This window comes from Desmodus rotundus, chromosome X, assembly GCF_022682495.2.
Source record: "Desmodus rotundus isolate HL8 chromosome X, HLdesRot8A.1, whole genome shotgun sequence".
NCBI classification, from domain to species: domain Eukaryota; kingdom Metazoa; phylum Chordata; class Mammalia; order Chiroptera; family Phyllostomidae; genus Desmodus; species Desmodus rotundus.
In genome coordinates this window covers 13446640-13473939 of record NC_071400.1, presented here as the reverse complement: position 1 = coordinate 13473939, position 27300 = coordinate 13446640, and the positions used below count along the sequence as shown (strand labels likewise).

The following is a 27300-nucleotide window of genomic DNA, read 5'->3' as shown; positions in this document are numbered from 1 at the left end:
AGGGTACATGCCTGGGTTGCGGGCCAGGTCCCTGGTTGGGGGTGTGCGAGAGGCAACCACACATTGCTGTTTCTCTCCCTTGCTTTCTCCCTCTCTTCCCCCTCTAAAAATAAAAGACAAAAGACTTGCAGTTTCACCCTGACTGGTGTAGTTCAGTGTGTTGAGCTTCATCCCGCAAACTGAAGGGTCGCTGGTTTGATTCTCCATCAGGGCACATGCCTGGGTTGCGGGCCAGGTCCCTAGTTGGGGGCATACAAGAGGGAACCAATCAATGTTTCTCTCATACATTGATGTTTCTCTCCCTCCCTTCTCCTCTCTCTAAAAATAGATAGTTTTTTAAAATATATTTTATTGATTATGCTATTAGAGTTGTCCCATTCCCCCCCCCTTCTCTACCCTCTTCCCTGCACACCCCCTCCTGCCCACATTACCCCCCGTAGTTCATGTCCATGGGTCATACATATAAGTTCTTCAGCTTCTACGTTTCCTATACTATTCTTACCCTCCTCCTGTCTATTTTCTACCTACCATTTATGCTACTTATTCTCTGTACCTTTCCCCCCCTCTCCCACTCCCACTCCCCTGTTGATACATAGTTTTTTAAAAATAAAAGACTTGCAGTTTTTTAAGAAAACTAAACATACAGTCAGCCCTCTGTATCCATGGGTTCCACATCTGCAGATTCAATCAATGGCAGATAAAAATCATTTGAAAAAAGGTTGTTTCTTACATGTACTATGTAGTTGGGCCTATGATGGCTGTGTCTGTACTGAACATGCACAGCTTTTTTCTTGTCATTATTCCATAGGCAATACAGTTATTTAAATAGAATTTTCCATTGTATAGGTATTATAAGTAATCTAGAGATGATTTAAAGTATATAGGAGCATGCGCATAGGTTATATGCGAATTCTTCGAGCATCCGTGGATTTTGATATTCACGGTGAGGGAGGAGGGCTGTCCCGGAACCAAATTCCCACAGATACTGAGGGCCTCTTGTCATATGATCCAGAAATCATGCTCCTCGATATTTATCCTTAATAACTTAAAAATTGTATTCACACAAAACCTTGCATATGGATATTCATAACAGTGCTATTCATAATTGTCAAATGGGAAATCAACCAAAATGTTCTTTAGTAAGTGAATGGATAGTAAAGTTTGGTACTTCCAAACAATGGGCTATTGTTCAGTGATAAAAAGAAACAAGCTATTAAGCCATGAAAAGACATGGCGGAATCTTAAATGCGTATAACTAAGTGAAAGAAGCCCATCTGAAAAGGATATATACTGTATACTCTAAAAAATTTATTTAAATATTTAGTATAACTTTTATTCCTATTTTAAGTGTCAGGACTGCTTACATTAAATACGATGTGTTCTATATTTGTATAGAAAAATACTTGAGAAGAACTGGATCAATATTTTAAAGATCCTTTTTCCTGGGCCATACAGTACAGGTGAATATTTATTTTCTGTACATGTTTTTTATTTTTCACATATTCTATAATGAACATTTACAATTTAAAGGGTTATCTTAAAAATAATGAAAATAACATGGAAGAGTACAAGTGGTTTAGACTACAGGGTCATTCTTTAGTATTTACCTCAGGAATTTTTCTATTATTCTGCTAGTTGCCACGTTTAAAGTATATTTGAAGATAATATCCTGTCCCAGTATAACTACTTTGATATTCCAGCAGGTTTTTGGTTTGTTGTTTGTCCTTTGGCCACGAGGAAATACAGCCTGGAGTTTCTTTCTGTTGTCTATATGATGTGTTATGGATTCTAGAAATTTTATTGCCTATTTGTGGTAAATATGAGTTTGTTAGGAGATATTCATGATATCAGGTTTATGCCCCATCTGTAAATCCACTCCCTCTTTTGCTTGAAGATATACTTGGAAATAGAATGTTTCATCACTTAAGTCATTTTCCATAAAATATCGGAAATAAATAAGAGGCAAAAGGCGTACATGCTAGTGAAATGTGTTGAATATAATTAAGTAACTGTGCTACAGAAATGGAACTTGGGAAAGATCAGATTTCTCACAAGATGCTCCAAGGGATATAGAAAATACTACATTTGAGTATAGACAGAAAGTTAGAAATGAAGTATTCAAAAGCTGAATCAACCAATGGGTGCAACTTTTAATCATCTATGTGTTGCTCATAAAACATGGTAGCCAGTGCGAGAATGAAGCTAGGATGTGGCTTGGGTATTCTAATGCTGAGAGCAATCTTTGGTGTCCCCATCTAACTTTATTTCTGCCCCTCGAGTACTTATATTATGTGTCAGTCTGTACGCTTAATTCTGGAATGTAGAGTCGAGAACAAAAGACTCACTCACATGCAAACAGATCGTGCCAAGCCCAGGCAAACTGTGATCGGCAATAGAAGGGCAAAGTGTTGCCGGTACATTCGGGCAAAGAGGGAGCGCAGTGTGTAGAACGGAGAGGAAGGCAGTAGCATGAGCTGAACCTTGAAGGGCCATATGCACTCAGGGTCTGGTGAGAAGCACATTTTGTTTGGTGTAGTGGCTTTCTGAAGCTTGATTATCTCACAAGACTAATTAAGTTTGATTTTTGAGTCAAGGTAAGAGCTGGTGAGAGTTGGCACTTTAAGAAAAATGCTCTACTCTTGGAGTGCATTACTGAAAGGGCGAGACTGAAGAAATCACCTTTTTCTGTTAACTCTTTAACCCTATCACACCACACTCCAATCTGCCTCCTTTGGCTTACTCGCCGAATGAGTAAAAAAAAAAAAACAAACCAAAAAACCCAAAAAAACATACACTCTGTTGAGTTTATATCTAGTATCCTATTTTGGATTAGATGCTCACTATGCAAACATTCTTCAGATTCTCATTTACTGGATCCTGTGGGTCCAAGTGAAAAAACACAGCCATGCCGTCTTTTTAAAAACTATCAGGAAGATCAGAGGTTCCGGTTCCAGCCTTCACCCTCCCTATCTACAAATACATTACCCGAGTATAAAGAATTATTGAAAGCATAGTGTGCGGGGGTTTTCTGAGTGCGGAGTTTCTATTGTTGTTTCTCATTTGTTTTCTTTGAATAATTTTTTTGGCATCTGTAGTTAGCCCTTTATTATTAGATTGAACGGCAGTACATGAAGGGTGGACAACTCAGAGACAAATAATTACAAACCTTTGTTATTCTGACTTTGGGAATCATTCTTGACATAGCCCTTCCTCATATCAGAAGAATAGCCCGAGGATAGGAAAAGCAAGAAACAAATTTGCCATCTTCCACTTAGGAAGAATAAAGCATGGGCTTCGCTAGCCTCCCTCTATATTTATAAAATGTTGGGAAATGTCTGACATTTGTTTGGACACTATGCCTCTGTAGTTGCTATTGCCTGATTCATTGTCTCAGCGTGTCTTCCCAGTGGGGAACATCTGCATCTTCTTGGAAGGAAATTGTTTCTTCCTCCCAATTAAGCCAAGTTGTTCTCAAATAGCATCTTGGTCACAGTGGCAGGCGCACGAGAGGGAGAACGGGAACATTAGACAGGGCAGCCGGGTGGTATTTAAGGTCTCAGATCCAACGGCTCTGAGGCCAAACACATCCTTTGGTTTGATTATTTGAACCATTCATTTTCCTCATTTGTAAAAGGTTAGACGGGAGTTTCTGTTACTTATAAGAGAAGGCTGAAGGGATTAAACAAGAAAATAAGAGACAGATTCATGGACACAGACAACAGGACGGTGATTGCCAGAGGGAATGGAGGGTGAAGGGAGGTAGAAGAGGGTAAAGGGGGGTAAATGGTGATGGAAGGAGACTTGACTTGGGGTGGTGAACGCACAATACAAGATACAGATGATGTATTGTAACCTATGTAATTTTATTAACCAATGTCACCCCAATAAATTCAATAATAAAGAAAAAAAGGGATGTCGAAGAAAACATTTTTGATCTGTTCGCTCTTTTTCATTCCTGCCACAAATATTCTGAGGACCTCTTACTTCTACTGTTAAAATAGTTTCCCAACAAGCCTATCCGCGTTCACTGAGGAAGTGAATATTTCACTGTATTTCAGTTTATCGCAGGTCTGTCCTCATGCCTGTGTGATCCATGCAGATGCATAGAGTCCCATTCTTACAAGGGTCCTGTGCTTTGTTTCACACTCTGCTGCTGATATCTTGAAATTCATTTTGTCTTTAATCTTGTTTCCTGTCAGTGATGTGCGATGGGAAAATGAGATATGTGTATCCACAACGGGGCCATGCCAGGCACGGGCTTAGCACTACAGGCTCAGCGGGCCGCAGGCAGTGTGCCTGCTGAGCAATGGGCATGGCTGTGTGGTGCGCACACTTACACGTGCCTAGTGCAAGCTGGGGTCCCCAACAGGGTTGTGGGGCTGGAATCTGGACTCGGATTAGGGGCAGCAAGCAGCGGCAGAATTAGCAATAGTGACGGCAGCAGCTGCAGATCGGGGGGAGAGGTAACACACCACACGGGGGAAGTTCTGGCTTTCAAGCTCGAAAGTCGACTTACGTGTATTTCCTCAGAGCCGGTCCCTGTAACATACGGACAAATATTTATTTACTGGCTGAACGTCTGAACAGGAGCTTCTGGACTTAAGCAGTAAAGGTGTTAGTAAATTATTATAAAATAAAAGCACATACATGGACATTGTCCTAACTGCTTTTGGGGAGTTATTAGAATTTTTTAAAAAGTTTAGCATTTCTGGTTTTGAAAACTGCTGCAACACTGCAAAGAGAATATCCACAGGCTTAGAAATAGAAATCAAATTTATATACCACTGCAAAGAAGGCTATTTTCATAGGAAGACTTGAATCTTGCTGTTTCTGCTGCTTTGGTTGAACAGAGTAGTAGTAATACAATGATCTACAGGGGAAATTAAAAATGTATAGCGCTTCCAGAAGGAAGATACCAAGACAATGAGAGGTCTAAACCAGCACTGAACTTTTCTGCAGTGATGATGACGGAAATGTTCTCTATCGGCGCTCTCCAGTACACTAGCTACTAGTCATGTGTGGCTATTGAGAACTTGAAATGTAGCCAGTATGACTGAAGAAGCGAATATTTAACTTTAATTACTTTATATTTAAATAGCCACATGTGGCTAGTGGTTAATGTAATGGACAGCAAATGTCTAGACTCTATGATATAGGGTGATCTCCTGAACAAAATGAGTATTTTTATTTTGGATAAGAAAGACTTGAGAACTTGTTGGCTATTTTCAAACATCTCGAGGGTTATCATGTGGTTGTTTAGATACACTGGTGATTCCACAAAGCGGAACTAGAACTAACGAATAAAGGGCTATATGGGGACTAGTTATAGCCTTTATAGAAAGAACTTTCTAACAACTAGTGTGTCTAAAACTGAAGTGGATGACTAGACTAGATGCCCTTCAAGGTCTCTTTCCTGTCCTGTGAACCTGCGATTGGATGATCTAAATGTTGGGAATAGTATACTGTGGACAGAATCTGTTTCCAGCTAGATAGCCATGTAATACTAAGGTCATTTAGGACATACAGGCTAAGTGGCCTTACCTATTTTTCTGTTAAATCCTAGGTGAAATATATTCTGTCAATCACTGAGATTAATAGTTCTATTTTCTACTCACCGTTTTTGAGAAAATTCCATTACTAGAGTAATTTGTGGGCAAAAAGAAAACAAACTTTTCGAGACCTTTTTCTTTAGGCTATCAACACAGACATTCAAAGAGCCCTTTACTTTCCAGCCTTCACAGGTTTCTAAGGTCACAGCTGTAAAACACTGACAGGTAAACATTGAGAAGGATGCAATTCCTAGGTTAGATAATGGCTGATGCTAATTAGTTGTAAGACTGTCATCTGACTAGGTGGAAGCAGTTACTATAGTCAGTTTCTGTGTTTACATTTGTGCCATTAGCTCTTTTGTATGATATTCAGCTTAGGAAAACTTATAAAGTTAAAATAATTACATACTTGATTTAACAGTTCAAAAGCATTCACAAATTAAATGATTCAATAACAAATATTTACAGATCATACTCTGATCCAAGCAATATGGACACACTGTGGATACAGTGAGAGACATGGCGTGGTCTTCGCACTCATAGAGCTTATAGTCAAATAAAGGAGACGGGCAGGTAAACCATCAATCGCAGTTTGGGAATTAATGCTATGAGGCAAGAAGAGCATAGAAAGGGTCTGGGGGCCCAGAGAAGGGCGCCTAACCTAGCCTGGACTTTGGAAGTTTGGGGATGGGGACAGGATAGTTATTGAGCACTTTTCTTTATCAATTTAGATATGATTTTTCTCCTTTAATCTGTCAATATGGTGTGCCTGTCCTAGATTTATCTGCCCTCAGACCCATCCCTTGCTTATCCTCTGCTCTGCCCTATAATATGCACAGGCTGAATCCTGCAGGCTGTAATTGCTAGGCTGGCCATCATTGCGCTACCATTTGGGTTCTGCCGAAAGGTGGACCAACAGGAGATTAGAACCCAGCACATTCCCTGTCACTGAAAAAGCATACTGCAATATTTAGAGCAGAAATGGTGGGATGTCTTGGGTATTGGCATTATTCCAGCAGCAGAGGTGGGTGGGTAGATGGGGGTACAGTTAGATTCAGATTGGCCATGGATGGATGATTGTGGAGGCTAAGCATCCGGCAGTTGAGTTCATTATACTATTCTCTCTACTAGTGTGTATATTTTAGAATTTCTATAATAAAAATTATTTATTGTACATATCATGCCATTAAACTTGATATTCTAAGTGAAATGGACAACTTTTAATTTAAAAAACCAAATAGGTTCATCAATAAACAGAGAATTCTCAATGAATAATACAAAGCTCAAGCCATTTTTAAATGCTGTAGAATTAGTGAGATTTGAGATACAATTCTACCAAATGGTCAGGGAGAACTAGATCAACATTTCATCTAATATCACCTAAAGAATACAAAATGATTCAACTATTTCTCCCAGGCTCGCTCTCCTGCATTAAAAGACCAGATGAGGACACCCTGGGAAAGTAACACTTGAGCTGGGCTCACTCACATAGCAGTCAAATTCTTAAACAGACTGACAGCACCTTTAACACGGCAGTGAATTAAATGGAAAAAAACAGACTGTGTCTGAAAAATTAAAACATGACTTAACATTAAAAAATACTTTCAATTGTAATCCCCTACATTAAAAATTAAAGAAGGATATGAGTTAGCTAGGGCTGCCATAACAAAGAATCACAGAGTGGCTTGAACAACATAAATTAATTTCCTTATAGTGCTGGAAGCTAGAAGTCCAAGATCAGTGTGTTGGCAGCGTTGGTTTTCTCTGCAGCCTGTTTTCTTGGCTCGCAGATAGCTGTTGTCTCCCTGTGTCTTCCCACGATCTTTCCTTTATATGTATGTTCTATTACTATTAGGACAACAGTCAGATTAGGCTCCTTCTTATGACCTTATTTTACACCAATAACCTGCTCAAAGGCCATATCTGCAAATTCAGTTGCACCCCGAATTACTCCCTGACCATTTGGGATTGAAGACTTCAACATAGGAATATTTGGGTAAGCAATTCAACCTATAAAAGGAGTACAATAGATTAAATTGATGGGCATACAAAAATAAGGGTAAAATAAATTCAATACAAGCTCATGACAAATCCTGTAGCAAACTAGTAAGATTACAAGGGTAATTCGATTTTCTAAAATCTATAGCAAAGCAAAATTTCCATGAAAGTCAGGGGAAAGACATAGATATGTGCCATCACCTCTACTGTTCAAAACTACACTGGAACTCAAAGCCAGAGTTGCGGTGTCAAAAAGAAAAAGAACTATGAGTATTGAAAAGAAAGAAATATTAATTGGTGATAAGATGATCAACTATGTACAAAACACTAAGGAACAAGCACGTGGAATATTCAAATAAATAAGAAACCTAAAAGGATAGTACAAGTTCATTACAGCGCAAGCAACAAACAGCCTTGCCACCAAAAAGCAATCACTAATTAGTGCCTGTATGAGAAGATGTCCCATTCACAGCAACAACAAATCCAAAAATCTCCCAAAAAGAATCACCAAACAAATGTATGACGACATCTTCATACAGGCGACTAGAAAATATACCGATAGATTCCGGTAAAATACGGCCCAAGTAAACAGGTCTCTCATATTCGTAGATGGAAAACACATCACTATAAAGATGTGAATTCTCATTTACACTCTCAAGCGCCTTACCTGCAGCTGCCAAAATGCCAGTTGAGCTGGGGCTGCTGTCATCTGCTCCCCAAACCAAGCCTGGGAAACCACAGAAGAAAGAATAAAACACAAACCACAACAAAAACCTAAACATGTGAGAAACCTCAGGGGGAGACTGAGGATTGTGTTGAACTGTTACTTCAGACTAGACTGAGGGAGTTCTGCGCCCAGGAGAAGTTGGGGAGAGTTTATAACTTGTCATAGAAGGCAGAGGGCGCGATAGGAAGAGGCAAGGGTTTGAAACTTCTGCTTCTGCTCCACTACAGAAATCCAAGGCAACACCCAAGACCACAAGTGCCAGTGGCCCTGGGTAGTGTCAGGAAAATGGGAAACATGGGAAACATGGGCGTGATGGAGGCAGTAAGACTCCCAGCTGCTAAAAATCACCTAAAACCACTCTAATTAGAAACAGCTGGTCTTCTTTAAAAATACATTATTATAGCAGAACTAAGGCATGAACGAAACATAGATTAGTATTCCCATGAGTCACACACATACACATTTTACATATACACTTGGCAGACACGCACAATGTACAGATTATATCTCAGTATGAACGACGGCCATACAAAAGAAAATCGCTGCCCTGGACAATGTACTGTTAGATAAGCTCAAAAGAGGCAGGAGATCCCAAAATCAACCCATGCAGCCTTTTTGACGTAGAAAATACATTTTTTAGGATAAAATGTATCCAGTAAAAAAATTCTTTCACCCTGGCTGATGTGGCTCAGTGGACTGAGAGCTGGCCTGCAAACAGAAAGGTCCTTGGATCCATTCCCAGTCAGGGCACATGCCTGTGTTGCAGGCCGGGTCCCCAGGGGGAGGCTCATGAGAGGCAACCACACATTGATGTTTCTCTCCCTCTCTTTCTCCTTCCCCTCCCCTCTGTCTAAAAGTAAATAAATAAAATCTTTAAAAACATACTTCCTTCCAAGACAGAGGGGGACCTACAGAAAGCCTCCCATGGTGGCAGCAGGAGCAGTCCCTGGCAGAACAGTCAGGCAGAAGCGATTCCTCCCCTGTGTCCTCCTTCCAGAAGAGGAGTCTCAAGAGAACCAGGGCCTCGGACTGAGGCATGCACCATCAGGTCTGCCAAAGGGAGGACATGGCAGCCCTGTCAGGAGTAAATATAAATCCCTTGGACTGGTCTGGAAGCATGCCCACATTCTCAGATAGAGTGGGGTTTAAGGGGGCCAGGGCTGGAGTCCATTGACCTGCCCTGTGTCAAGCCTGGGTAGCCCTGGCGCAGAGTGGCACTCTGATGCTCAGTCACCACTTCCTCCACCTGACGTTGTCAGGGTGGGGAGCAGCTTGATCCAGGGCTCAGGAACACAGGTACAGAGAGGGAAGCTGCCCAGGCGATGACAGGAGTCAAGGTGAAGACTCTGAGCTAGGACTGAGTAGTTTTTCCGCGCAGACACAGTGGGGGTGATGGTCCCGCCATGACCCCGCAGTCATCCAAAAAGACCCCAGGCAGTATGCCTGTTGGTGGCATTCCGGAACATTCCTCTCAGAAGACTGAGGGACCTGAGGTTTATCTCTGAGTGGTGTGGAGTGAGGATACAAGACAGAGAAGTCCAGCGCCAAGGTGAGGACCTGAGGAAGACAGGGGGACCTGCCACCACAGAGGGTGGGGGCCAACCTCTCCCTGCAGCCTCAGTCCCGGGAAAACCCACGCACAGGTGTTCGGACATGGCGTTTCTGCCTTAAGTTTTTGAGAGCCAGAGGGACAAGAGGCTTCTTCTGAAGGGGTACCACTCAGGTCAGCCCCTTAACGGAGGATCTCAAGGGAGGTGTAAGCGGGGCTCCCAAAGGTAGAGGAGTGTGGCGCCCTCCTCCTGCCCTTACCGTGAACCCTGATACAGCCAGGCAAGTTACCCGGATGTTGTGTTCCCAGAATTCCATCAGCGAGTCTGAGGGTGGCGCTTTTGATGGGCAGATGGGTGGGTCCTAGTTCTGGCCAATCATGAAGGCGAGGATGCTGATGAAGGCGAGGGTGCTGACGAAGGCATGGAGGCACCGCCTACTGCGCTTATAGGCCCTGCTGCTGCAGCTGCTGCAGTCGTCTGGGAGGTGCCCCAGGCCGGTGTCTGGAATTCGGCGTACCTGCTCTTCCAGTCTCAGAAGACCTAGGAACGTGACGTCGGAGTGAGGAAACGAGAGAGAGAAGTCCTGCGATCTGGCAGAAGCCAAGGTGAGGACCTGAGGAAGACAGGGAGACCTGCCACCACAGAGGGTGGGGTCAAGCTCTCCCTGCCGCCTCAGTCCCAGGAAAACCCACGCACAGGTGTTCCGATATGGCATTCCCTGGATGAGGTTTTTGAGAGCCAGAGGGACAAGACGCGTCTTCTGAAGGGGTCCGACTCAGGTCAGCACCTTAAGGAGGACCCCAAGGGAGGTGTGAAGAGGCGCTGCCATAGACAGAGGAGTCTCTCGCACTGCCCCTCCCCCGGCTGCCCTTACTGGGAACCCTGGGAAAGCAGACAGTGTCCCTGAATGTTCCTTTGCATAGTTTGAGGGTTGGTGCTTCAGATAGGCAGATGGCGGTGTTCCGGGCTTGGCCGATCATCCAGGCGACAGCCCTGAGGAAGGCATGCAGGCACCGCCCACTGCTCATACAGGAACTCCAGCTCCTCGCTGCCCCTGCGGTGCTTCCTGGGGCGCCCCCAACAGGGCTGAGGAGTTTGTGGAGTATCTGGCGCTCTGGCCCCGTAAGTCTGAGGGATGTGAGGTTTTCTTTGAGATGTGCAGACTTAGGGCAAAAGAGGGAGAAATTAGTTCTAGGCTCTGCCTGGCGTGAGGGTGAGGACCCTGAGGAAGAAGAGGGAGCCCTCCGAAGGCAGAGGATGGGGGGGCCAAGCTCCGTCCTGCCAGGGCCCTCAGTCCAGGGCAGCTTCAAGCCTAGGTGGTCAGATGTGCTGGTTCGGTTCTGTTGTCTCGTGACTCTGAGGGGGATGAGGTTTCACCTGCCTGCCCGGTGTTGGGTCCGCAGTTGGAGGAGTCCCAGGCTTTGCCTAGTACCGCCTGATGGAGGAAACCCTTCCACTCCGAGTCCGGGGCCGTGGGGTGGGGCAGAAAGCCCTGAGGTGCACTTGCTATTGCTTCTGAGAGACCACAGGCAGGGTTCCTGACTATGGTGGGTCCCATCCCTCCTTCCATGTTGGGAATGTCAGGGACCTGCAACTGTGTCAGTCGAAGGATTTGCATCAGAAGACAGGGCCCTGCCTCTGCTAGTTCCCTCTGTGAAAGTCCTGCCAGGAGAAAGCAGCGCAGACAGAGTGCCCCAACCTCTGCCTTCACGGCACCCTCACCCCCTGCCACTGCCCTCCCTTTGTTGGCAGCTCTGGTAGCCAAACACTTACAATTTTGGAGTCTGGGGGAACATGAGGCTTTCTCTGAGGGGGGCTGTCTCAGGTCACTAGAGGGAGGAGGCTTAGGCCCCAACAGGCTGGAAGGTAATAACCTTGAGAGAGGAATGTGAGGACCTCCCAATCCAGCTGGCTGCGGCCCCACAGAAGATTGCACCTCCCATCGGCACTGAAAAGACCCAGAAGGAATGGGGAGGAAAGAATTGATCCAACACTGATTTGCATTTTTGGCATCTCAGAGAAATGGAGGCCCTGAGTCAAGGGGATGAAGTCCTTCAGGAAAGTGGGGTCTTGGTTGGAGGGGGAGCTTTGGGTCAATGGAGGGTAGGACAGACCTTGCCAGGAATAGGGATGAGGAAATATTTCGGGGGTGGACAGAGTATATCCCCCATGCCAGAACAGACGCCAGGGAGTGGTGTCTGCATTTGTTGTTGTTTTGCTTTGTTTGGAGTGTCCCAGGAAGGGGAAGGCCTTGGTCTGAGTTGGTGACATCAGCGGAGGGAAGAGTCCCAGGATCTGTGAGGAGTCCAGGTAAGGTAAGGCCCTTGAAGGAGAACTAAGGGTGCCTGGCCCCCAACTCAGACAGAAGGGGCCTCAGAGAATCCCACCCTGTCCCCAGTGTGCACCCTGGGAGGATCTGGGTAGGAGTGCAGAGATGGGGTGCGCCCTCACTTTCTGCATGGCGTGGGTGGACGTGTTTCTGGGAGGTGAAGACTTAGTCTGGGAGGCTGATTTCAAGTCACCAGAGGAGAGAGTCCCAGGCCCTGCCAAGAGTGAAGAGGAAATAGCTTGAGGGATGAAAGAGGGAACCCCCATCCCAGCACAGGTGGGGTTCAGCCCCTGCTGTCAGCCCCAGGAGCCCACGGGCAGCTGGATGTGATGTCTTTTCTTTTTGTCTTCACAGTTTCAGGGAGGAGAGGGCCTTTGTCTGAGTACAAAGGCAGGTCAGCTGCGGAGCCACATCAGGTCTGGAGAGGCAGAGTCACACTTGTAGCACGAGTCCAGGACAGTACCCTTGGTGAGGAACAAAGGTACTTCCCACCCCAGAAAAAAGACTGTATAGAGCCCGGCTATCCTTTGTTCTCAGCTCTGGGAAGACCTAAGCAGGGGTGGCTGGATCAGGGATGCTCTGACTTTCTCCTTGGGTGAAGGAGGTATCTCAGAAATGTTAGGTTATGTTCTCACAAGTGAGGGGGCCTGTCAGGACCTTTCAGGAGGAAAGACAAATACTGGGGTGGGGAAGGATTGGAGATAGTCCCATGACAGAACTGATGGGGCCCTGCCCTTGGCGCCAGCACTGGAAGGACCTAGTAGGGGTATCAATGTATGGTGCCTTGTCAATTTTGCCCTGGGTTCTCAGGGAGGTAAGGGCTTGTCCTGAAGTTGGCCAGAATCAGTAGAGGAGTGAGGGGCCCCAGGCCCCAACAGGCATCTGAAGTAAGGGACCAGGCAAACCCTCAGAGTGGAGAAAGGGGTCCAGGCACCATGAGGAGAGGGCCTTGGTGTGAGGCACTTGTGCCCAGGTCAGCAGAGCAGAGGCGCAGGCAGAGCTAGGAGTCAATGCAAGGTACATGGCCTGAGTGTCTACCAAGGACCCCACCCACAGTCCCAGATCCTACCTGTTCACAGACAGCCCCAGAAGCCTTGGGCCACGCTGGCTGCCTGTACCTTCAGGAGCTTTCTGGTTTCATCCTACAGGATCCTAGGAGACAAACCATCCAGGAAGACAGGAGCTCTCTGAGGCCTTAGAGCATCCCCTAAGGAGGAGACCTGTAAGTGAACCTTCCTCAGCTGCCAAGGGCATGCTTCTCTGCCAAGGCCGCTGACCCTCTCCCTCTCTCCCCCAGGCTCCTGGGATCTCATCTCCATTGCATTGCTCACACTTCTGGCTGCTGCTCCCTAGAAGACTCAACATGCCTCGCTCTTCAAAGTGTCCACGCCTCTCATTTGAGGCCAGCTTTCAGGCCCAAAGGGAGATAGGGTTTCACATACCTGAGGAGGAGGAGGACGACGACGAGATTTCCTGTTGCTCTTTCAGCTTCTCCTACCTCTCTAGTTCCTCCTCCTCTCGTTCCTCTCCTGTGATGCCAGGTACCCCAGAGGAGGAGGAGGAAAAGGAGGCAGAGAAAGAGAGGGAGTGGGAGGAGGGGGAGGGGGAGGAGGAAGAGAAGCAGGAACAGCCTGCTGCTGAGACACCAGGTCCTTCCCAGAGTCCTGAGAGTTACGCGGCACAGAGCACATCAGCTGGAGTTTCTGGCGGCCAAGAGAGCAAGGAAACGAGCTCTGTGCAGGCCTCTGCAGACCCCGAATCTTTGCACAGAGATCCGCTAGATGAGAAGGTGGCCAATTTGGTGCATTTCATGGTCCTCAAGTATCGATTGAGGAAGCCTATTACAAGGGCAGAAATGCTCAAAGTTGTTGACCAAAGGGATAGGAGTGAATTCCCTGAGATCTTCAAGAAAGCTTGTAAGTGCTTGGAGGTGATCTCTGGCATTGACGTGAAGGAAGTGGTCCCTACCACCCAGTCCTATGTCCTTGTCAACTCACTGGATCTCACCTATGATGAGATGCTTAGTGACCTCCAGAGCATACCTAAAAACGGCCTCCTGATAATCATCCTGGGTCTGATCTTCTTAGAGGGCAACTGCGCCCCTGAGGAAGACATCTGGGATTTCCTGAATGTGCTGGGAGTGTATGCTGGGAGGGAGCACTTCATTTATGGAGAGCCTAGGAAGCTCATCACCGAAACTTGGGTGCAGGAAAATTACCTGCAGTACGAGCAGGTGCCTAATAGTGATCCTCCACGCTACACGTTCATGTGGGGTCCCAGGGCCCATGCTGAAACCAGCAAGTTGCAAGTTCTAGAATTTTTGGCCAAGATTAAAGGGACTGACCCCATTTCCTTCGCCTGCTGGTATGAGGAGGCTTTAAGAGATGACAGAGAGAAAGCCCAGGCCAGAGTTGCCGCTGTGGGTCGTGCTGCTGCCCTTGCCATGGCACAGCAGTAGCCTGCAGCCGCTCCTTCCACCGCTGAAGAATGAGCCCGAAATCTCACTGTGTGTCTGCAAAGGGCGCTCCCAGTTCCAAGGAGAGGAGGGCCAGAGTCAGGCGCAGGCTGGGGAGCACACAGTGCACAAGGGCTCCGTCTTCCTGTTCTGTACAGGTGACCTGCAGGCTTCCCTTGTTTTTCCCTCCTTTTGGTATGTTTCAAATGCTGTTCCTTTTAGTGGAGAGTTTATGAGCTTTGGAATCTAAGTGGATGAAACAAATTCGTGTCACACGCAGTCCTCTCTAGCAGGTGGAAGAATGAGTTTTGATGTCTTGAGATACCAAAATATTTGGGGGACCTTCCATCTTATTTTGTGACCTGGAAGAAAATAACGTGACACTGGTAAGGGAATTTCCTTGGAAATGTGAAAGACCCCTGGAGAACATTGAGAAAGATGTGTAACGGTGTTGAAGTTTTGTATTTCTTAACCACTTTAGTTTATTCTGTGAAATTAGAAGAGATGTACCTGGATTTGCTTGGCTTATTCGAGGAAGTAGGACTAACCTTAGGAAATGTTAATAAATAAATTTTATAAATGCTCACTGACTCATTTATTTGCCGAACAGTAACGCTATGCCTTCTCTTTGGAGAGCACTGTGTTGACAGCGAAGGTACTGGGACAGGCGGGACACACCGCCGCCCAAAGAATGGTAGGTAGAGCCTAGGAGCAGCGCTCGCATCAGGAAGAGGGTGAGGTGTCCTCTGATACCTAAGGAAGCAGGGGAAACGGGGAGTGAGGAGGTGAGACTCCCCATGCCAGCAGCCAAGTGAAAAGGCACTGAGCCAAGGCAGGCTGGGGCTTTGGGAAAGTGCAGTTCCTCCCGCGGGAGTTAATCACAAGTGACGCTGTGGGTGGTGGCAGGGGCCTGGCTCTCAGAGGGTGTGTTTTCCAAGTAACAGAAAAGCCTGGAAGAGAAAACTGCTTAGTAGTTACTTCTGGATCGTGGATAAGCCAGACAGAAATTGCCACCTGGCGTGGGTATGGAGGGGCTCCTGGCTTCTTGTCCCAGTGCAGCTAACACAGCGCATCAACCAGGTGTTCCCTTCACATCAACTGCAATGACTTCTTGAGGATAGTGTGATAGACCCCTGAGGTGGTCCCCAGAAGCCACTACTAGGCCGGCATTCTTCCCTGGCCTGGGAGAGCCAGAAGTCGCTGCATTAAAGTGACAGTAGAGGTAGGTTATCTTGACTGTCACTAGGCCAACAACTCAGACAGTAAAGCCATGTCTGATTTCGGTGGCGGTGAACTGAATGAAAATAGCATTTTGCATGGATGAGTAGCTGGGAGGAAAGGAAGGAGCCAGCCTGGGACTTAAATACTGGGAACTCTGAGTGATATCAGCTGGGGAAGACTAACCCATACGCAAATTAATATATCCTCTAAGAGGAGAAAAATAGCAAGTTTTATTTGCGAAGCCACATCTTTGCCTGATTTGACATTCTGCCTCCCGTGGAGCTGCATGTTATCTGAGAATGTCCTGTCTGAAAACAAAGTCCCACAGGAGAGGGTAGTAGGGTCTGGGGACAAAGTAATATTAGAAATGCCTGCCCTTCATTGAAGATTCAATCAACGTCAGGTGCTGTGCCAGGTGCTTTCCTCACTTCACCTGCATTCCAGCAGTCCTTCCTGCGAGACAGGGCCTATCCAACCCGTTCAACAGGTGATGAATCTAAGGCTCACAGCGCCCAGTAATTTCCCCACGATTTTACTGCTAATGACAGCGCTGAGACAGGAACCCTGGTCTGAATTCACCTAGGGCCTGCATTGTTCCCATTCCTAGCCTGAGGCAGGTTTTCTGTCTCTTACTCCTTAACTCTTCTCAGTACTGCAGAAAGTCTCTCAGGGGAGAAATAGAAGGACCTGGTGGCAAGGTTCCAGAGGCAGACCTAAAGGAGGAAGGGGAAATGGGAGTAAAACATAATTTGGGAATTGTCTGAGCTGTAGTGTGGCTCCACCCACTCTGAGCCCTGGGGCAGCTGACTCTGCCCAGGTTCCGGCGTTTGCCTGCAGTGCTGGCAGTTGCAGGAGTTGCAGCACCCTGTCCCTGACCTTGCCCAGCCTGGCCTTGTTTTGTACTGACCTCAGCCTACCAATAGCCAGTGTTGTGGCTGGCCCAGCCCTTGTGGTGGTTATGACTGCAAGACATCCTTCAGCAATAATCATCAGGAGACTTGGAGAAGACACAAGTTTATTCCTTACAAGACCTGGACATTACATGGCCCAACTGGGGAGATGCAGAGAGGTAGGGTGGGGGTGAACGGGAACAGAAGGGAGAGGGCAGGGCAGTGAGAATACCTGGGGTTCTGCTTTTGTTGGGGTTGAGTGTGGGTTCCTAGGGTTTCATGGATTCACTCTTTATCATAGCAGGGATCTAAAGCGTAGGAATGAGAGGGGAACAAACCAAGTACCCGAAATGGTCAGTTTACTGAAATCAACCAAGATTTCTAAGACAAAGAAGCCTCAGCTGGTGATTGGGGCGGGGTGGCCTGGCTCTTTATGTAGTCGAGGGCCTGGCAGTGTATTTATTAGAGATGCCACAGATAGTCCTGTTGCAAGTGGTTGCTTTTTGGCCATGGATGCCTGGATGATGAAATCTTAATTCAGGTACTTGTAGTGTAAAAAAAAGTTAATAAATTATATGTTCAGATGTACACTACAGTCCTTCTGTCCATCTCTGGAATGTGGCCTATTGACTAGGTTTTCATTGTGTCTTTCTTTGTATGCTGTGTCCAGCTCCTAGTGGACAACTCAGAACCACCTGCATTCCCCCTGTACAGAACATTCCTACTGACTGCAGAATCTCCCAGGCTGTGACATCAGTCACTGTGGAGCCCCGATAGAAACAGCTCCTTTACGTTAAAAGTTTGATTTGGACAGTGCCGTTTGGATTGATCTATAGTGACTTGAATGCTAATCCCCAAAAATGTATGTCCAAGTCCTAATTTCCAGTATCTGTATATGTATTCTTACTTGGAAATAGTCTTTGCAGATGTAAATACATTAGGAATCTTGAAATGAGGTTATCGTGCATTTAGGATGGGCCATACACACACAGAAAGGGGATGGAGCTTTAACCCGGAGAGACGTAAGAAGGGAGTGTGAAGAATGAAGGCAGTTTGGAGTAATCCATTTACAAGTCAAGGAAAGCCAAGGATTGCTGACAGTCACCAGAAGCTAGGCGAGAGTCATGCAATAAAATTATCCCTCATGCAGGATTCCAGAAGGAATTCCAGAAGGAACCAACCTGTTACAACATTGTTTTTAGACTGTTAACGTCCAGAACTATGAGAGAATGTATTTCTATTGTGTTAAGTCAGCCAGGTTGTGGTAATTTGTTACGGTATTCCCAGGAAGCTACTACACGGTCATTCTCCAGGTGTATTTAACAAAGTCTCTTAAGTGTTTTTCTTTCGTTCTTTTTTTTTAGATTTTAATTATTTACTTTTAGAGAGAAGGATAAGGAGGGAGAAGAAGAGAGTGAGAAACATCAATGTGTGGTTGCCTCTCGCACGCCCCTCCCTGGGGACCTGGAACACAACCCAGGCAAGTGACCTGACTGGGAATGGAACTGGTGACCCTTTGGTTTGCAGGTTGGCACTCAATCCACTGAGCCACACCAGCCAGGGCTGTAAGTGTTTTTTGAATGGGCTTGTGAGGAGAGTGATTTGGGACATAATCTACTGATTATTGGGGTATAACTCTTAAGTTAGATTATTTTTGAAACCACCCTGCCATTTGCAGTAGGATTTTAACGGGATGTCTGTTGGAAATTGACCGCTAAACACATACACAAATGAATGACTTTACTCACATGGTTAAAAACAAAAGCCTCCCTCATTAAGGGTAGATTCGGAAAGACCATGGAAATCTCTGTGTGATCAAACACCAACAGACGCTGAATTCTTACAGTCCTTGGAGTCCTACCAGGAGGCGCAGAACAGTTTCTTAGCAGACATACTAATTGTGATTTAAAAAGAAAAATCAATCATTATTACAGACTGCCTGTTTGTGCCCCCTCAGAAATTCCTGTGTTCAAACCATAACATCCAGTGGGGTAGTGTCAGAAGCTGGGGCCTTTGGGAAGTTATTAGGTTTTGATGAGGTTATGAAGGTGAAGACCTATGATGACATTAGTGTCCTTGGCTGTGCGATAATTAAATGAGAAGATGGCTGTCTGCAACCCAGGAGAAAGGCCTCACCAGACGGTGAGTATGCTAGCACCCTGATCTTGGACTTTGCAACCCCCAGAACTATGAGAAACACATTTCTGTTGTTTAAACCACAAGATATCTTGTTATAGCAGCCTCGGCTGACTAAAACAACTACCCTTCCATTGCCCTTTGTAAACCTGCTCCACAGGAAAAGACACCTGGAGAGGTCTTCAGGAATGTTCAGTCATGCAGAAGGTAGCGGACGATCATAAATTAATATTTTGAACATGCATCATCACAGGGAAAGAGAAAATCCTCAGTGTTTTGAGATTATAAAGGTTGTTGCAAAGAGAAGTGCTATTGAGTGAAGAAGGGTGTGCACTCCCCGCTAGTATATACAGGATCCTGTGTACACTCCCTGCTAATATATACAGGATCCTGTGAAAACTAGATGTGGTCCTGTATTTGAATGCATGTTTCACGTCATAGGCTCTTAAAAAAGTTGGTGAATTTCAAGTAAAAATTGATGTTCTCAAATACTCCTTTAAGAAATGAAGAGGCCCTGGCTGGTGTGGCTCAGTGGATTGAGTGCCGGCCTGTGAACTGAAAGGTCGCCAGTTCGAGTCCCAGTCAGGGCACATGCCTGGGTTGTGGGCCAGGTCTCCAGTAGGGGGCGGGTGAGAGGCCACCACACATTGATGTTTCCCTCTCTCCCTCCCTTCCCCTCTGTCTAAAAATAAATAAATAAAGTCTTTAAAAAAAGAAAAAGAAATGAAGAGGGCTGTTGTCATAACAGATTATAATAGTTGCTTTTTATTGAGCACCTACTATATGACAGTTAATGGGAGAGACTACAAGTGCTCATTCATATCTTTTCTTTCCCTCCTTCGTGGAACATCCATTTGTAGTCAGGCAGGAGCCAGCATGCCATTTCCATGCTTCCTTTGCCATTCAGCAGCAAACATGGAGCCCCCGTGTTGAGATGGTAGAGCTACAAGGTAGAAGCAGCCAGGATCCCCGAATTGCCTGAAAGCAGAAAGTCTCTGCCAACAAACATCAGAATGCACGTGAACAACGGAAAGAAAAAAGGCGTCGTGCAGAGCCACTCATATTTCAGGTTTTGTCTATTGCATCAGCCAGCAGTTTAAACTGATTAACACATACGTGTTTCTGGTTTTGAGCTTATTTAAATACTGTACTTACAAAGGTATATATTCTTGTTAAAAATTCTAAAAGTGCAAATCAATCTCAATGCTCTCCTTTATCAAGTTCCTCCAAAATGTAATCTCCATCTCAGAGGTAATTACAATGAACAATCTGGTCTGTATTATTTTAAATTTATTCTGGGACTTTTCAGAGGTATGTGTATTAAAATATATGCTGTTTTTATTGTAACATACTTGGTAATGATGTATATGTTAACTTTTCACTGGGGAGAGACCCGAGTCAGGAGGCCCCTCTCCCCTGAGCTTGTTTCTCAGTTCTTGTCTCGCTTGCAAGAGAAGGAAGGATTCAAATGACAGGCAACATGTATGGTGGAAATGAAATAGCAAGTTTATTTATGAAACACACACGGCCACAAAGCTGCAAGCAGGCACCCAGCTAGTCTAAATGCCCCACATAAAGAGGAAATAAAGTTGTAAGTTTATGTGATACACTTGAGTGAAGGGTACAAGTGGGCACTCAGCTAACCTGAGCGTGCCGACTATTGGGGTTCAGGTGCTATATGCCTTAGCCGGCTTTTAGGTTCCCCCTCTTTCTTCCCACTTCCAAACCTTGGGAATAACGTACAGCTACAAAGACTTTCTTTCTTGGTGAAATTGCTACTGAGGCTCCCTTTCCCAGCACAGAGTCTCAAGGACTCCCCTCCCCCTGTACTATCCCTGCTTGTGATGTTCGGAACACCAGGCAATCTTATCAGACCAGGCTGAGGATGGCTGAGTTACTGTAATTGGTGACACATGACTTACTTTTGTTTTCAGCCTTATGTTTTCTTTGTTAGAATGTAATGGCAGGGGCTCTGCTTTATTTTCCCCGTGGCCACTCATTTCTAGCTGCTACCTACAGTAACAGGTAATGATGTATATATTAAATTTTCATTAACCTTGTCACTTAAAAAGTGAAAGTAAGATCTTTCCATGACAGTACTTACTCCCTAGAATTCTAAAGTACGTATGTGCCCTGGCTGGTGTGGCTTAGTGGATTGAGTGCCAGCCTGCAAACCAAGGGGTCACCAGTTCGATTCCCGGGTCAGGGCACATGCCTGGGTTGCAGGCCAGGTCCCCAGTAGGGGGCACATGAATGCAACCACACATTGATGTTTCTCTCCCTCTCTTTCTCCTTCCCTTCCCCTGTCTAAAAATAAATAAAACCTTAAAAAAAATAAAGTACATATGTGCCATAATGAATCAGACATTTCTCCTGCTGGTGGACACATAAGTTGTTTCCGATTGGCTGCTATGATTAATAGAACTGAAATCAACATCTTTGAACATGAATTCTTAGGGAAATGTATGTCTTCTAATAAAGACATAAAATAGGAGTTGGGTTAATGTGCAAAGGATATGAATATTTAAACTTTTATAAATATTGCTGCATTTTTATTCCAATATATTTCCTTACAAATTAATGTAATATAAATATCCTACACTTCCACAAACATTATTTTACCAATATTTTAAATTTTGGTAAAATTTTGAGTGTAAAAACGTTACATCAAAGCTATTTTATGTCTCCTATTTTCTCAGTAGGTTAAACAGAAAATTAACTTAATCCTTCACCCATATTAAGCTGGATTTATTCAGTGATGTCCTAAGTAAAAGGATTCCTCTGGGCATGATTTAAAATTCTGAAATTTCAGCAGGGAATTGCCCCTTTACTTTGAGATGCAAGGATTCTGTCAGAATAACTAGGAGCCAGGGAATATGACCAGGTAGGACACCCTAAGTCTGTGAGGGGCACAGAGGGCCACGTGGGGAGAGCAATTTCCAGAGCCCATGAGAAAGACCATGGGCAAAGGCAACTCCAGAGCCCGAGGCAAGCTAGCAGTCAGTGCTATGAGTAGAGAGTTCAGCCTGGGGGACAAGGGTCCAGAAAGAGAGATGGGGGAGAGTATATATGGGTGGTACTGGACAAATTATATAAATAGGCTTGTGAAATATTGAAATCCTCATTAGCAGCTGGATATCATAGTATAGTCTGAATAAATAGGTCATTGGGACATGTGGAGCAGCAGCAAGCCAGAAAACACTCCCTGCCTTAGAGCCACCAATATATCATGTCAGGAAGCACATAGCAGCTCTCTTGCATCATTTCGTTGAGCAATACTCTTGAGTAAGTTAAGGTCCAGGACACCCTTGCCAATGTCCCAGGGATGGAAGCTATCTGGCACTAATCACCATAGTAACTCTGCAGATGCAGGTCTGGGTGTTCACGTGCCTTCAGGGAGATCCAGAGTGTGTCCATCATTCAGGCAGCCTCCCATGATTTCTGAGGTAATCACATTAAAAAAAAACAAACAAACAGCTGTCCTGTGGCTATGAATGCTAGCTTATATTACACCAGATATTATCACACACTGAAAGGCCCTAAACTAGACAAAGAGCCAGGCCGCCCAGCCCCTCCCGCCAACTGAGGCTTCTTTGTCTTAGAAATCTTGGTTGATTTCAGTAACTGACCATTTCGGGTACTTGGTTTGTTCCCCTCTCATTCCTACGCTTTAGATCCCTGCTATGATAAAGAGTGAATCCATGAAACCCTAGGAACCCACACTCAACCCCAACAAAAGCAGAACCCCAGGTATTCTCACTGCCCTGCCCTCTCCCTTCTGTTCCCGTTCACCCCCACCCTACCTCTCTGCATCTCCCCAGTTGGGCCATGTAATGTCCAGGTCTTGTAAGGAATAAACTTGTGTCTTCTCCAAGTCTCCTGATGATTATTGCTGAAGGATGTCTTGCAGTCATAACCACCACAAGGGCTGGGCCAGCCACAACACTGGCTATTGGTAGGCTGAGGTCAGTACAAAACAAGGCCAGGCTGGGCAAGGTCAGGGACAGGGTGCTGCAACTCCTGCAACTGCCAGCACTGCAGGCAAACGCTGGAACCTGGGCAGAGTCAGCTGCCCCAGGGCTCAGAGTGGGTGGAGCCACACTACAGCTCAGACAATTCCCAAATTATGTTTTACTCCCATTTCCCCTTCCTCCTTTAGGTCTGCCTCTGGAACCTTGCCACGAGGTCCTTCTATTTCTCCCCTGAGAGACTTTCTGCAGTACTGAGAAGAGTTAAGGAGTAAGAGACAGAAAACCTGCCTCAGGCTAGGAATGGGAACAATGCAGGCCCTAGGTGAATTCAGACCAGGGTTCCTGTCTCAGCGCTGTCATTAGCAGTAAAATCGTGGGGAAATTACTGGGCGCTGTGAGCCTTAGATTCATCACCTGTTGAACGGGTTGGATAGGCCCTGTCTCGCAGGAAGGACTGCTGGAATGCAGGTGAAGTGAGGAAAGCACCTGGCACAGCACCTGACGTTGATTGAATCTTCAATGAAGGGCAGGCATTTCTAATATTACTTTGTCCCCAGACCCTACTACCCTCTCCTGTGGGACTTTGTTTTCAGACAGGACATTCTCAGATAACATGCAGCTCCACGGGAGGCAGAATGTCAAATCAGGCAAAGATGTGGCTTCGCAAATAAAACTTGCTATTTTTCTCCTCTTAGAGGATATATTAATTTGCGTATGGGTTAGTCTTCCCCAGCTGATATCACTCAGAGTTCCCAGTATTTAAGTCCCAGGCTGGCTCCTTCCTTTCCTCCCAGCTACTCATCCATGCAAAATGCTATTTTCATTCAGTTCACCGCCACCGAAATCAGACATGGCTTTACTGTCTGAGTTGTTGGCCTAGTGACAGTCAAGATAACCTACCTCTACTGTCACTTTAATGCAGCGACTTCTGGCTCTCCCAGGCCAGGGAAGAATGCCGGCCTAGTAGTGGCTTCTGGGGACCACCTCAGGGGTCTATCACACTATCCTCAAGAAGTCATTGCAGTTGATGTGAAGGGAACACCTGGTTGATGCGCTGTGTTAGCTGCACTGGGACAAGAAGCCAGGAGCCCCTCCATACCCACGCCAGGTGGCAATTTCTGTCTGGCTTATCCACGATCCAGAAGTAACTACTAAGCAGTTTTCTCTTCCAGGCTTTTCTGTTACTTGGAAAACACACCCTCTGAGAGCCAGGCCCCTGCCACCACCCACAGCGTCACTTGTGATTAACTCCCGCGGGAGGAACTGCACTTTCCCAAAGCCCCAGCCTGCCTTGGCTCAGTGCCTTTTCACTTGGCTGCTGGCATGGGGAGTCTCACCTCCTCACTCCCCGTTTCCCCTGCTTCCTTAGGTATCAGAGGACACCTCACCCTCTTCCTGATGCGAGCGCTGCTCCTAGGCTCTACCTACCATTCTTTGGGCGGCGGTGTGTCCCGCCTGTCCCAGTACCTTCGCTGTCAACACAGTGCTCTCCAAAGAGAAGGCATAGCGTTACTGTTCGGCAAATAAATGAGTCAGTGAGCATTTATAAAATTTATTTATTAACATTTCCTAAGGTTAGTCCTACTTCCTCGAATAAGCCAAGCAAATCCAGGTACATCTCTTCTAATTTCACAGAATAAACTAAAGTGGTTAAGAAATACAAAACTTCAACACCGTTACACATCTTTCTCAATGTTCTCCAGGGGTCTTTCACATTTCCAAGGAAATTCCCTTACCAGTGTCACGTTATTTTCTTCCAGGTCACAAAATAAGATGGAAGGTCCCCCAAATATTTTGGTATCTCAAGACATCAAAACTCATTCTTCCACCTGCTAGAGAGGACTGCGTGTGACACGAATTTGTTTCATCCACTTAGATTCCAAAGCTCATAAACTCTCCACTAAAAGGAACAGCATTTGAAACATACCAAAAGGAGGGAAAAACAAGGGAAGCCTGCAGGTCACCTGTACAGAACAGGAAGACGGAGCCCTTGTGCACTGTGTGCTCCCCAGCCTGCGCCTGACTCTGGCCCTCCTCTCCTTGGAACTGGGAGCGCCCTTTGCAGACACACAGTGAGATTTCGGGCTCATTCTTCAGCGGTGGAAGGAGCGGCTGCAGGCTACTGCTGTGCCATGGCAAGGGCAGCAGCACGACCCACGGCGGCAACTCTGGCCTGGGCTTTCTCTCTGTCATCTCTTAAAGCCTCCTCATACCAGCAGGCAAAGGAAGTGGGGTCAGTCCCTTTAATCTTTGCCAAAAATTCTAGAACTTGCAACTTGCTGGTTTCAGCATGGGCCCTGGGACCCCACATGAACGTGTAGCGTGGAGGATCACTATTAGGCACCTGCTCGTACTGCAGGTAATTTTCCTGCACCCAAGTTTCGGTGATGAGCTTCCTAGGCTCTCCATAAATGAAGTGCTCCCTCCCAGCATACACTCCCAGCATATTCAGGAAATCCCAGACGTTTTTCTCAGGGGCGCAGTTGTCCTCTAAGAAGATCAGACCCAAGATGATTATCAGGAGGCCGTTTTTAGGTATGCTCTGGAGGTCACTAAGCATCTCATCATAGGTGAGATCCAGTGAGTTGACAAGGACATAGGACTGGGTGGTAGGGACCACTTCCTTCACGTCAATGCCAGAGATCACCTCCAAGCACTTACAAGCTTTCTTGAAGATCTCAGGGAATTCACTCCTATCCCTTTGGTCAACAACTTTGAGCATTTCTGCCCTTGTAATAGGCTTCCTCAATCGATACTTGAGGACCATGAAATGCACCAAATTGGCCACCTTCTCATCTAGCGGATCTCTGTGCAAAGATTCGGGGTCTGCAGAGGCCTGCACAGAGCTCGTTTCCTTGCTCTCTTGGCCACCAGAAACTCCAGCTGATGTGCTCTGTGCCGCGTAACTCTCAGGACTCTGGGAAGGACCTGGAGTCTCAGCAGCAGGCTGTTCCTGCTTCTCTTCCTCCTCCCCCTCACCCTCCTCCCACTCCCTCTCTTTCTCTGCCTCCTTTTCCTCCTCCTCCTCTGGGGTATCTGGTATCACAGGAGAAGGAGAGGAGGAGGAGTTGGAGAGGTAGGAGAGGCTGAAAGAGCAAGAGGAATTCTCGTCGTCATCCTCCTCAGGTACTGGAATCCCCGTCTCCCTTTGGGCCTGAGAGCTGGCTTCAAATGAGAGGCGTGGATACTTTGAAGGGCGAGGCATGTTGAGTCTTCTTGGGAGTAGCAGGCAGAAGTGTGAGCAATGCAATGGAGATGAGATCCCAGGAGCCTGGGGGAGAGAGGGAGAGGGTCAGCGGCCTTGGCAGAGAAGCATGCCCTTGGCAGCTCTGAGGAAGGTTCACTTACAGGTCTCCTCCTTAGGGGGTGCTCTAAGGCCTCAGAGAGCTCCTGTCTTCCTGGATGGTTTGTCTCCTAGGATCCTGTAGGATGAAACCAGAAAGCTCCTGAAGGTACAGGCAGCCAGCGTGGCCCAAGGCTTCTGGGGCTGTCTGTGAACAGGTAGGGTCTGGGACTGTGGGTGGGGTCCTTGGTAGACACTCAGGCCATGTACCTTGCATTGACTCCTAGCTCTGCCTGCGCCTCTGCTCTGCTGACCTGGGCACAAGTGCCTCACACCAAGGCCCTCTCCTCATGGTGCCTGGACCCCTTTCTCCACTCTGAGGGTTTGCCTGGTCTCTTACTTCAGATGCCTGTTGGGGCCTGGGGCCCCTCACTCCTCTACTGATTCTGGCCAACTTCAGGACAAGCCCTTACCTCCCTGAGAACCCAGGGCAAAAGTGACAAGGCACCATACATTGACACCCCTGCCTAGGTCTTCCCAGAGCTGAGAACAGAGAATAGCCGGGCTCTGCACGGTTTCTTCTTTCTTGGGTGGGAAGTACCTTTGTTCCTCACCAAGGGTACTGTCCTGGACTCGTGCCACAAGTGTGACTCTGCCTCTCCAGACCTGATGTGGCTCCGCAGCTGACCTGCCTTTGTACTCAGACAAAGGCCCTCTCCTCCCTGAAACTGTGAAGACAAAAGAAAAGACACATCACATCCAGCTGCCCGTGGGCTCCCGGGGCTGACAGCAGGGGCTGAACCCCACCTGTGCTGGGATGGGGGTTCCCTCTTTCATCCCTCAAGCTATTTCCTCTTCACTCTTGGCAGGGCCTGGGACTCTCTCCTCTGGTGACTTGAAATCAGCCTCCCAGACTAAGTCTTCACCTCCCAGAAACACGTCCACCCACGCCATGCAGAAAGTGAGGGCGCACCCCATCTCTGCACTCCTACCCAGATCCTCCCAGGGTGCACACTGGGGACAGGGTGGGATTCTCTGAGGCCCCTTCTGTCTGAGTTGGGGGCCAGGCACCCTTAGTTCTCCTTCAAGGGCCTTACCTTACCTGGACTCCTCACAGATCCTGGGACTCTTCCCTCCGCTGATGTCACCAACTCAGACCAAGGCCTTCCCCTTCCTGGGACACTCCAAACA

At 46.6% G+C, this 27300-nt stretch overlaps 2 protein-coding genes and 1 long non-coding RNA gene across 3 annotated transcripts; 2 read left to right on the top strand and 1 right to left on the bottom strand.

Annotated features, from left to right (window-relative positions):
- The first annotated feature begins 12065 nt into the window (after positions 1 to 12065).
- LOC123479226 (uncharacterized) lies at positions 12066 to 13359 on the top strand. Its single transcript, XR_008426003.1, has 3 exons — positions 12066 to 12134; positions 12508 to 12634; positions 13302 to 13359. It is a non-coding gene; the product is annotated as an uncharacterized lncRNA (long non-coding RNA).
- Positions 13360 to 13516: 157 nt separating this feature from the next.
- LOC112300000 (melanoma-associated antigen 10-like) lies at positions 13517 to 15201 on the top strand. Its single transcript, XM_071220324.1, has one exon. The coding sequence runs from the start codon at positions 13517 to 13519 to the stop codon at positions 14609 to 14611; it is 1095 nt and encodes a 364-aa protein (XP_071076425.1). The 3' UTR covers positions 14612 to 15201.
- Positions 15202 to 24355: 9154 nt separating this feature from the next.
- On the bottom strand, positions 24356 to 27063 carry LOC112300001 (melanoma-associated antigen 10-like). The gene is made up of 2 exons (XM_053917547.1): positions 27055 to 27063; positions 24356 to 25719 (listed from the first exon to the last, which is right to left on the bottom strand). The coding sequence occupies exons 1-2, from the start codon at positions 27061 to 27063 to the stop codon at positions 24946 to 24948; spliced, it is 783 nt and encodes a 260-aa protein (XP_053773522.1). The 3' UTR covers positions 24356 to 24945.
- Positions 27064 to 27300: the final 237 nt, after the last annotated feature.